The sequence below is a fragment of the Triturus cristatus genome, chromosome 4_1 (genome assembly GCF_964204655.1).
Source record: "Triturus cristatus chromosome 4_1, aTriCri1.1, whole genome shotgun sequence".
Lineage (NCBI taxonomy): Eukaryota > Metazoa > Chordata > Amphibia > Caudata > Salamandridae > Triturus > Triturus cristatus.
The window spans coordinates 1,205,215,391-1,205,227,825 of record NC_140585.1 but is presented as its reverse complement, the minus strand read 5'-3'; the positions used below and the strand labels follow the sequence as shown (position 1 = coordinate 1,205,227,825).

At 48.4% G+C, this 12,435-nt stretch overlaps 1 protein-coding gene across 1 annotated transcript in view; it reads left to right on the top strand.

Annotated features, from left to right (window-relative positions):
• Positions 1–1,929: 1,929 nt before the first annotated feature.
• CERS5 (ceramide synthase 5) overlaps positions 1,930–12,435 on the top strand; it is a 539,422-nt gene continuing 528,916 nt past the window's right edge. Inside the window, exon 1 of the mRNA XM_085654524.1 lies at positions 1,930–2,242. Coding sequence (XP_085510650.1) covers positions 2,070–2,242 — 173 coding nt within the window. The 5' untranslated portion in view covers positions 1,930–2,069. The remainder of the gene's footprint in view (positions 2,243–12,435) is intronic.

Genomic DNA, 12,435 nt, shown 5'->3' with positions numbered 1-12,435 from the left:
GCAGTGGACATCTTAGGACCTATACTGGATGATCAGGGGATACCCAAATACCTATGCGTGTTAGTGGACAAGTACTCAAAGTGGCCAGAAGTACACATCCAAGAGGTCATGGACACAGACGCAATACTGCGCTTCCTCAAGGCAGTATTCCTCAGGGAAGGCATCCCCAGAACCATAATCAGTGACAATGGTCCCCAATTCACCTCGGAAAAATGGTCCAAATTCGCAGAAAGGAACGGCATTCTACTCAGACACACGTCGATATATCATCCGGCCAGTAATGGACAAGTAGAAAGGTTCAATAGGGTGCTCATGGGCTCCATACAGGCTGCCATCACGAGGGGCAAAGACTGGGAAAAAGAAGTACAAAGTACAATCTGGGCATATCGCATCACCCCCACCGGTACGGGGTACAGCCCCTTCCAAATCCTACGAGGAAGGCAACCCTTCACCAGAGACAATGTTGCTTGGCAAGAGAAGACAATCACCAGCAAGTGGTCTCCAGCGGTGGTACAACACAACCTGGAGAAGGCACAACGCATTTACACTGAACACTACAAACGCAACAGGAAGGTGAAGGAGACAGTATTGGAAAAAGGGGAGTGGGTCAGAGTGAAGCTGGCAGTTCTAAAGCGAAAGGGAGAGAGCAAGTACTCCCCACCCGTAAGAGTGGAAGAAGTGTACGACCGAGCAGCGTTGCTCAGTGATGGAAACGTGTGGTCCCACGATCGCATGGCCAAGTGCAACAAAATCTTACAATGGCCCCGGGAGGACACGGAAGGGGCAACACCAATAGAAGGGGCGACAAGGGAAGCAGGAGCTCCTAAGGGAGAGTGTGGAGAGAACATGGGTGAAGAACAAAACGGTGAGAGACATACCGGAAGGATGGGCCACGGAGGAAAGGACCCGGGAAGACGGTGATAATGGAGATAGAGAGGGCCAGGGCACTCTGGAAGGAAGGAGAGGAAGCCCTGTCGCAGAAGGAGGCCAAGAAGGACATACCACCCCGGTAAGACACACCCGTGTTGGGCGAGCAGTGGTGAGACCATCCAAGTTTAGAGACTACGAAATGGACTGACCATCCGGTTGGGGTACATTGTGTTGTATGGTATAAAAGGGGGAGAATATGTAGTTTCGCGGTCTAGTTGACGCGCACTACGTCAGGGCAGGAATGCGCGTAGCGGCCATATTGGACGGTACTGCGCATGCGCGAGTCAGCGCGGCGTGAGGGAAGCGATCGGAGCTTGCTGCCCGGCGCTCTCTCGGTGGTTATCAGCATAATTGCTAATAAAGGCATTTAAATACATCTGACAAGTCTCCTGCACACCCTTGGGGTTAACCTGCAACCACACAGTGCAAGCAGCAACTTTACATAAACTAACACTGAACTGTCACATAAGATAAATGAAACTTGAGTTGTTGGTCGTGCAACCAGTGTCTATCGTGCCGAAGACAATACAAGAAGTAACAGTGCACAAGCATGAAGTCAGTACCTGGCTGACAGCTATATGCCCATATGACCAGTAACTGGCACCGAGAGTCCTTATATGAAGGTGCGTTTTGTGGTAAGAGTTTGGAAAGAAAAATAGATCAATACTATCATTTAACAACTATTTGATCGCTAGATAGACTTGACAAGCAACTTGCCGTTATTCCTATTATGTCTGTGAAACCGCATAGATGCCTGACGCCTTACGTAAGAGCCCCGCCCGTGACGCGCCCATTGTGTGCTCACCTCTCCCTGGCAACGCCCCACAGAGACCCTATGGCACGCGCCTTGCCTGTTCTCGCGACTGGCCGCGCCCAGCGCACCGCCCTCAGATCTGTTTGGGCACCACCAAGTAGCCAGTCTCCTGAGGACTCTGAGGCAGCACCAGCTGGGTGGTTCCTCGTCTCTCCGCCCACTTTCTGCGCGTGAGCCGCCCCCCCAGGCCACTGTTTCCTCTCGAGCCATCCCACCCATCAATCCGTAACTGTCAACTCGTGCATGCCCCTTTCTGTGCGCGTGGCCTCACACTGCCCCGCCCCCCCAGTGCGCGCGCCGCTTCCTCTGGGTCTGTTGGCGGAACATGGCGGCGGTGTCGGCCTGGTTTTGGAACGAGCGCTTCTGGCTTCCTCAGAATGTTACCTGGGCGGATCTGGCAGAGGTGGAAGGCGGACCGCAGTACCCGCGGGCAGGGCATGTCGTCTCCGTGCTTCCTCTGGCACTCGGGCTCTTCGTTGTGAGGCTTCTCTTCGAGAGGTGAGTTGGATGGATGGCTGGCGTAAGGGATGATCTGGGGGCAGTGTGGAAGACAGTGTTGCGGTGAGTGACTGCAGAGTTGTAGTGAAGTGGCAAACCACGACTGTAACCCAATGTGTCTTATGAAAGGAGGTTGGCACTTGTGATGGCATACAGGAGGTTGCGTCGGGAAGTGTCACTGAGGCATGTGCTAACAAGTGTCAATGAATGATGTGATATAAAGTTGGAGGATGTAGGCTGCGACACTAGGTGTGGTGAAGGATGGAAATGGCCTGTGGGGGTGACTGGAGATGAGACATATAAGTGCATGATTGACAGAGACCTAACAGGGTGACTGGTTTGGTGAACGGTAATGTCAAAACAAAGATCCCTTGAATAGCACTTATGTAGTCATATTGCATTTGTACATCATTTGCTGGCATTGTTATTGCATCTAAACAGATTCTCAATTTGACCGCACTTTTGTGAAGGTTTGCCATTGCCATCCATTGTGATTGTTAGTGTTTGGTTGTGTCAGGTTATTAAAGAGTTGTGTGACCAGTGAGGCAGTTGATTAGGTGACACTTGTAAGGCGGATGGGCGAGTGACGGGGTGACAGCGGAGTTATTTGAGCGGTGAAATGGTTTGTTTTTAAGTGGGAAGAGGGGATATGTAGTGGTAACCTGGAATCATTCATTCTCTGATACTGCTTATACAATTAAGTGAGCTTCGTATGGTCGAATTGCTGCTTGACCCCCTTCTACTATTCTAGCGCAAACGTCTGTTGTCCTTTCCGTTATTTTCTCAGATCTCTTTGCATTAGCCTTCTAATTACAGTCTCGAGCTTGAGAATCACGGGATACTGACACTCTGCTGGTCCAGCTGAATGGTCATTCACAATGTTGTAATGCAAACGAAGTTGTCCCCCCATCCTGCTGACTGCGGAACTTCCCCAGGGCTTAGTGCTCTGTTACCGCCTTTTATCCCTCTGCAGTTTCTCGCTAAATTCGTTTGACACCTCAAACTACATTTTCACCAACATTTCTGCTTCATTGCTTTTCACCGGAGAATTATTTTACACTTTAAATTATATGTCGTTCCCTTCTTTCCTCTCAACCCCCCCCCCTTTTATTTGCACCCCTTCTTATTTAGCTAGTGACAAGGCGTGGGGCGGTTCTCTTATCATTCTAGTCTTTGCCCCCTTCAGTTTACGTGATTATCCTTCCGTTTCCATAAATCTTTACCGATCTTGCACATATTTCCCTTTCTGAATACCGATCTCCATTTCTGTCTGAACGTTTTCCACACTCTGTCTCCTTAGTGTTCATATCAATCTCGCAGAAATATCCTACTTCCAGCATTCTCTCTATACCTACATTTTTTATTGTTTGATTATTTAAAATCTTTACAATAAGGGTCAATTAAAAATGTGGCGCTGATGGTGATCATTTAAAATGTCAATACAACCTGTGCTGTATACAATCAGCAGCAAATTAGAGGTTTTTAATGCATCAAAGGACAGGTTAAAATAGGAATCATTGGGCAAGAGTCCTAGCGAAAGGGCAGGGTGGTTAAAATATGAGATATTTTGTTGACTCTAACCAATGAGATAAACTATTTCCTCCGTCAAGAGGCGGCGGTCAGTCTGTTGTTTGGGGCAAGGTGATGTATTAGCCCCTGGTGTTGTTTTGCTGCCTTTGAGTGCCTTCGCCAAGCCTTGGATATACCAAACAGTTGTGGTTGCAGGGACTTCACCCTGTGTTCAGTCCTGTCCCAGGGTTTGATTGCTGTTGATCAACTTCATATTAGAGTGATTTTATGCTCCTGGGTGAGGTTTGTAAGTGCAGGTTGCTAATATCCAGGCGTTTGCCCGAGGCTACCGCTGCGGGACTGGGATGGCCATTTTTGATTGAGACCCATTCCTTGGTGCCGAAATTTAAGCTGGTCTTGCATTGTGGGCTTTTGCATGGAGCTCGATCTTGTTTGGCGGGGCAGTTCCTGTTGCCTGCATGTTAGCTCACGTATACCCTGACAAGGGTGGTAGTGGAGTTTTTTTTTTTTAGGTTGAGAATGTCTTGGCGAAAGCCTGCCATTTGTTTGAATGATTGGTTCAACGACCAATTTGCTAAGGATGTATGACGATGCATCGCAAACTAAAACAACGCATGCCTTTACATCGCAGTTTTTAGTTCGCATGTACCGTCACAACGAAAGTTTTTAGAACGCAAACCATTACTTCTCATTTCCTTTGAAATGCATACAAAATCCCTTTACAACGCACCCAAACCCCCCGCATGCTTTTACATCGCAATTTTTTTCTCGAAATAATCCCCCAACAGTAATACACTACCCTACATAACACAGTCCACTACAGTACAAAACAATACACTACCCTAAAGCTTAAATCCCAAACCCTTAATCACTACCCTACAGTACGACCCCCTGACAAGACCCTAAGCCCTAAAACAGTACCCTACACTACGACCCCCTGACACTACCCTCAACCCTAAAGCCAAAAACACTACCATACACTATGACCCCCGACACTACCCTCAACCCTAAGCCCTAAAACACTACCATACTCTACGACCACCTGACACCTTTCTCTCCTCGTGGTACCGGTTCCAGCGTCGTCTCTTCCTCGTCTCAGTCCCGGCGCACATCCATCCCAGGGCCCGTCCATTACATCACACGCGTTTTAAAAGTGCATGCGATGTAATGGGACGCGTCATATTGTGTGCGTGTCGTAACGTCGCTTGCATTGTAACGCATGCAACGTAACAGCATGCGTTGTAACAGCTGCGATGTGATGGCTGTTCGCCTTTGATAATTGTCGGTGTGAGTGGGACACGAAGTCCAATGGTTTGCGGGGTGGTTGAAAAAAATAACGGCACCTGCATTTTTTAGTAGCTGGAATTTATCTGTGATCTTGGGTTGATCCCTTAAGACCCTTGGGGCTGTATCGACACTCTCAAGTAGTGTTGTACTAGTCATGTTTTTTTTCCCGTCTATTGCCGTCTTGTTGTAGTCTCCTTCTTTGCTTCCCTGACCTCATAATGGGACAGGTCCTGATGCCCGTGAGGTGAGCGATGCTATGCTCGGTTGTTATGTCTTTGGAGCCTTCTCCCTGTTGGGTACCTGTTGGATACTGTTGGCCCCTGTTGGGGGGCTATTGGAGCGCTGTACTGTTCTCGGTTTGGCCACTATGCCCTATATGTGCCAACTGCCCCTTGCTCAGGTTGTGAGGCTATAAGCTGTTTCTATGAAGGGCCCATATTAGCCTGGTAACTTGAGGCTCCATCTATTGAGGCAGAATTAGCGTATTGTAGAGTATTCAGGGGTGGGGCGGGGTGGTGGTCGTGGTGGTGCTGCAGTAGTACAGCAGTAGAACGACAGAAAAGCAGCTATGGAGCATAAAAGGAATGAGGCGGTGTGCAGGCGGGCGGGAGCGACCAGCAGGGCAAGGGGCCAACCAGACTCTTAACAAGCTGCACCCGCCTAGTGCCAGCCGATTCTGTTTGCGTTGTGTGTTGATGCCCCTGGATCCTAGTCGTTAGCTTTACCGTCATCGCTGGTACTTTCTGTTGCTGCCGCACCCGGGGCCCGTGAGTGCTGCTATGGTCCTCCGGCTTTGAGGCTGTTGAGGTAGTTGCTAGGCGGCTGGCCCCCGGCAGCCTTTTTCCACCAGCAGCCTTTCTCTGCCGCTGTCCGCATCTGCAGCAGCTCAGCACTCTATACACACAGACTCCTCTTGTTGGTCCGCCACGACTCTCGTGTCTCTCTCTGTCAACTGCTTGCAGCTTTTCTTCTGTCACGTTTTAAGCGCTTTGATTTTTTTCCTCGCAGTTCTGTTGGTTCTTGCTGGTCTGCTTGCTTCTCACATAGACTAGTCAAGCTTTCAATTCACTGTTGCAGTAATACAATCTGTGATTCTTGTAGGAAAGATCTTCTTTTTCTTCCAAAAGCTCATCATATGTTAGTTCATTCTGGCTCTTTTTTAAAAATTTGTTCCATCTATTTATTGATTTTGCAGTAGAAAAAAATCAAGCGTCCTCTGGAAGGCCTATTAAGCGGACATTATTACTTCTTGAGCGTCCTTCTGCATCTTCCAACCTATTTTCCAGATGGAGGAGTCTTACTTCATATTCCCTCATTATTTGTTATTCCATAATGTCAGTGGCAGGCGGTACCTCAGCTAAGGTTTGTTCTACATTGGTGTCGGACAGTTTCCTGTGACCTGCATGAAGTAGTGCGAGTTCTGCTGCCACATAGACTATTTTGGATTCCAGGGAAATTCTGGAGCGCTAAATGGCCTGAAGGATGACATCGAACCTGTCTTCCGGTGTTAGGTTCCGTGGAGTCTGGGAGTTCTGCTGGTTTGTCTCTACTACTGAGGAAGCTCGTGCAGAGGTTCTGGAGCCCACTCCTCTAGTAAACCCATCTCAGCAACTAGTAAAGCAAGAGTCCCGCTTTCTGACTGTAAGCAGGGGGTCATATGTTCATGCAGCATCTATCTGCAGATGCTCGTCTGTAGTGCCAGGAGCATCATGTAGTCAAGAAGGGGGGGAAATTTGTGATATGATATCTTAATTTCAGGGCTGTGCCAGCATCTAGTGTACCTGCTGCTGCCTTCTCCTTGGTTTATCACCGTATTACTACAATGTGCTACTGGAGTGTCAGTAGGCATTAGGTGTCATATCAGGACTACGTGCGGTGCACAGAGAACTACACCATGGCCCTCAGCTGGCCCACCCCGAGAAAGCGACGCCGCTCAACCCCGCACATCGATAAAGTAGGGGCCAGTTACATGAATGTCCATTGGCAGGGTGTGGATCAATGTGCTCTTCAAACCACACCTCTTCCCCAGATGCGAATCACTAAAGAACACGCAGCCGTGTAGAGGGGGAGGGCGACCCAGAGGGGGAATTTCGCAGTCCACCTCTTTGGAATGAATGTGGCACAACCCTCAGCTTTTCAGACGAGCATGGCACCCACAGCCCGCCCAGCTATGACACCGCCATTATTTCTGCCCCGTCTCCTCTGTAGTAGTGAACAGCCTTCCACCCCTGCCTCCTCAGGTGTCCGTGTCTGGTGGAGTGCAAAGCGCAAAAGGCCATGAGCCGTCGAGAAACTCCAGGGACAGCACGAGTCCCCTTATCCAAGCTCAGCGGGATCGGTTACCCTACCAAGCAAGTAGTTACCCTACCAAGCAAGTAGTTACACAGCCGGTGGGCCTCTTCTGCGGCCCGCCTCCCCACTCCACCATCGCCTTCTTACTTCTTGAGCGTCCTTCTGCATCTTCCAACCTATTTTCCAGATGGAGGAGTCTTACTTCATATTCCCTCATTATTTGTTATTCCATAATGTCAGTGGCAGGCGGTACCTCAGCTAAGGTTTGTTCTACATTGGTGTCGGACAGTTTCCTGTGACCTGCATGAAGTAGTGCGAGTTCTGCTGCCACATAGACTATTTTGGATTCCAGGGAAATTCTGGAGCGCTAAATGGCCTGAAGGATCACATCGAACCTGTCTTCCGGTGTTAGGTTCCGTGGAGTCTGGGAGTTCTGCTGGTTTGTCTCTACTACTGAGGAAGCTCGTGCAGAGGTTCTGGAGCCCACTCCTCTAGTAAACCCATCTCAGCAACTAGTAAAGCAAGAGTCCCGCTTTCTGACTGTAAGCAGGGGGTCATATGTTCATGCAGCATCTATCTGCAGGTGCTCGTCTGTAGTGCCAGGAGCATCATGTAGTCAAGAAGGGGGGGAAATTTGTGATATGATATCTTAATTTCAGGGCTGTGCCAGCATCTAGTGTACCTGCTGCTGCCTTCTCCTTGGTTTATCACAGTATTACTACAATGTGCTACTGGAGTGTCAGTAGGCATTAAGTGTCATATCAGGACTACGTGCGGTGCACAGAGAACTACACCATGGCCCTCAGCTGGCCCACCCCGAGAAAGCGACGCCGCTCAACCCCGCACATCCATAAAGTAGGGGCCAGTTACATGAATGTCCATTGGCAGGGTGTGGATCAATGTGCTCTTCAAACCACACCTCTTCCCCAGATGCGAATCACTAAAGAACACGCAGCCGTGTAGAGGGGGAGGGCGACCCAGAGGGGGAATTTCGCAGTCCACCTCTTTGGAATGAATGTGGCACAACCCTCAGCTTTTCAGACGAGCATGGCACCCACAGCCCGCCCAGCTATGACACCGCCATTATTTCTGCCCCGTCTCCTCTGTAGTAGTGAACAGCCTTCCACCCCTGCCTCCTCAGGTGTCCGTGTCTGGTGGAGTGCAAAGCGCAAAAGGCCATGAGCCGTCGAGAAACTCCAGGGACAGCACGAGTCCCCTTATCCAAGCTCAGCGGGATCGGTTACCCTACCAAGCAAGTAGTTACACAGCCGGTGGGCCTCTTCTGCGGCCCGCCTCCCCACTCCACCATCGCCTTCTCATCTCTGGGTGACGGCACTTCAGCAGGCTCCTGAACTCGGGTGCCTTATTTCCTTGGTGCGCTCATGGGAAGGAAGGCCTCGCTGTGTCTCTCCCAATACCACTGCGGGGCCCAATAAGTTCAAAGATGGGCGTGGTAGCAGCTCCCCTCACCGTAGTTAGTCAGCAAGGGGTGCAGCGCTCCGTCGTAGTCCCCCAACCGCGCCGGTCAGGTTCTTCCTAGTGCCAAATGGCGGGCGAAGTGTGCCCTGGCACGCCCTCATCGGTCGGTCGGTCGGTCGGTCGGTCCCGGCCCGTAGCCGGTGCAGGCTTCCAAAACAAACCCAGCAACTTTGTCTGGGACACCGGCACGGTCCGGGGGTCTCCGGGGTACAGTGGGAGCTCCCTGAGCAGTCGGATGGTGTCTCACTGGTGGTTTAATTTGCTGATAAAGTGGGAGTATTGCGGAGCAATGTTAGAACACGTCCACCATCTTGCTCCTAAAAGCCATGCCCTCTTCGTTCATTCTGGATCTTGCTCATCTTTAATTCTTGCCATTGCTTCTGACCATCAAGTAGCCTAATCAACAAGCTTGCATTTTTTTCTCGAAGTTCTGTAAGTTCTTGCTAGTCTGTCTGCTTCTCACGCAGACTAGTCAAGCATTCAATTCGCTGTTGCAGTAATACAATCTGTGATTCTTACACTGTGCTCGGAGCTTAACTCCAGTTACAGGTAGCTGATGACGACCTGCCTTTAAAAGTACGTGTGTCTCAGCCTGCTTGCACCATCCAGAGACGAGATAGAAATGTCTGGTGACAACTTGATGCTGGGCACCTGGTGCCCTGCAGCAGCCGCTGGGCCGGCCCCCAGAGTGCTCAGAAACTATTAAGTGGTGGCATCATGGGCATTGATATCCTGCTGTCTTGCGCCCATACACAGAGCCCCACTTAATCACCGTGGCTCACGCGGAGTGGCAGGGTGTGGGATAAAAGCTTTCACCAACCGTGGCCAGAACTATCAAGTGTGGTGTACCAGTAGGTGGTTGACAAGACAACACCCTCTCTTCTGCCAGTGGTTCCATTCCATAATGTCCTGACATTTTTTACAAGCCTGCTGTGCCTTTATAGCTTTTCATCACCATCTTATTCAGTCGTTGATAGGTTTCCGCTGAGAAAATGTAATATCTGCTGAAGGGAATGGCACAATAGAACTTGCAGTACTTGATAGGATTGTGAGTCGAGAGAGATACCACGTTCGGGAACGTTGGGAGTGAAATAAAGAGTGAAGGCTGAGATGTTATTTTATTTGAATAATTATAGTTCTTTTAGTTTAGGATCTTGACATAAATTCAGACTCTTTGACCTGTAACCACAACAGTATTAGCTGAGAAGGCGGTTGTCTGGTGGAAGTGGAAAGGCTGTAGGGGGAAACAAGCCCATGATTGTTAAAGGGAAGCAGAGAATGAGCTCCAGTCACTATCCTCTTAGCTGGCAGTTGAATTAGCTGTTTCTATACCAATGCCATCAGTAGTACCGCCACGGAGATCTGGGGATTTCAGAGGCTTATGTTTCAGAGAAGGTTTGTCATGTTATGAGCTGTCATCGGTTTCCAACATTTACTCCTTTGTGTCCCTTTCCAAAAACACTGATGCTGTAAGTGTCCTGCCAACTTCAGCTTTGACTGCCGTCCCCAGGAGTGGTCTTTTTCTTTATATCCATCACATAGTGGTCCAGCTCGTGTCACATATGCCTGGTTAGTGAGTCTTAATGACCATTGATTGTGGCACCATTGATTAACAGATCACTGTGCTTGTTTGCCATTACAATTGCGGTCTCTTCAGACAACACTTCGCTTACCATGCTTTTGGGTCACAGGCCCAGATGGAGAAGGAGTTGTCTCACATCATGGCTTCTCCAGGGTAGCTGGCTCCCTCCTGGCTGGAGATGAAGCTCTGCCAATCAAGTGGGTAAATTATTAATGACTGGGATACTCTCAACAGATGTCTTGTATCGTTTGATACACAGCCTATTTGTGCATTTTGCCATATTTTAAAGTACATTACGGGTTTCTTTCAAAATACATGTTTTTTGTGACTATCCTTTCAAGTTGCCTGGCGATAGCTGTTGAGGTGTCAGTTTATATTCATGAAATGGAAAAGCGTTACTGAGTTCCAGGTATCTGCAAAAATGAAACCTGTAGTCAGACTACGTGTTTGGTTCTCTCAAAACACAAAGCATTGGTTCAGTAAAACAAAAGTGACACTCTGAAGTGCTAAAGCTCTTACCCGTGTTGAATGCAAAAATAGACAACGAAAAATTCTAAATCAGCGGACCACAGCTTTACCCCATGTCAGATAGAGCACACCGTGCCAAAATCCATACTTTTTCTGCCAAATGTATACACTTTTTCTTAATGCAAGAGAATGGAAGAAGGAACATGTGAGAGGCTGAAACTGAAGATTGGTACTAAGGCTTAGGTATCAAGCTCTTCTTGTGGGAAGAATGTGACGACCTTTAAGGATAACAGTTTTGTTGAGGAAAAGACTGAGTAAACTAATTTCTGCAATCCTCGCTTCCTTGTGCCAACCAACTTCAGGTTGAGGCTACGCTTAATAGGATGGTTGAACTAAAATTGGCAACGTACAGCACTGGATAGAAAAATGGCAGAATTTTGTAGAATTTGTTTGATGTTGCATCAGTGAAAATATGTTTTTTTCCATTTAGGTAAAGTCTTCAATCTGGGCAGATATAACATTGTGTACTTTGTCTTTGGATTGTAAGATGTTCTTAACTTTGGCAGATTTATGACCGGCTTCCTGAACCACTGTGATAAAGTGTTTGTGTATTGCCAATATTGTCCCCTGATGTTGGAACTAGCCTTTTTCCTCATTCGTAGCACTACATCATTGTCCCTAAAATTGATGAACCTTTTAATGATTGGACAGAAACGCTCTCCAGTCAGTAGTCTGGCACCAAAGGATCTATGTGCTCTCTCCATTAAGAATGTCTTGGGGAAGCTAGACTGGCTGAATAGTTTGGTTAATATATTTTTTACAACAGTGTTTGGGTTGCCAAAATTTGTTGCTTCAGCTACACCTGCGATCCTTATATTGTGATGTTGCAAATGTGCTTCCAAATCTTTGTTTTTGTCTCCAGTGGCAGTGACCAGTCTCGAGTATTTTCAGTGTAGCTCCTGTAGGTGTCTTCTAGGTCAGATATCCGGTGCTCTGCTGTATCTAATCTCATGTTCTGATGAGCTTTTCTCTCTACGATGTGGTCAAGGTGAAAATTCATCAAATTGATTTTATCTGTGTACCGGAGGCTGACCTTAAGATCCAATAGAATTTCAGTTGTGTCTCCGCTAGAACCCGGCTGGTTTGTGTCCTCCATATCAGCCATGGGGTCCACTGTAACCGTCATGTTCCTTGGAAACTTCCAATGTTCGAACACCATTTGCTTTGTTTCTGATCTCTTTTTCCTACGATGACAACAGCAAGAGCGCCCAATGCTACTGGGTGCCAACTTATATACAGGAGTTTGTGTATAAAACAGGGTTCACCTTGTACTGCTCTCTTGTTGAAAGAGGGGTTAGATTCCACTGCCAGGACTGCAGCCAATAAAGTAGGAAGTAAATTGTCAAGTTTTCTATCCTCCCCCATCTCTCGTTAGGTGTATATCATGCCCATTTCTGGTCAAATGGATGTCACGTCGATCAGCAAGGACCTCCCCCACAAAGATTGCTCGTCTATCGTTTGCAGCTACCACCTCCACTACAGTGCACTGTTGCTG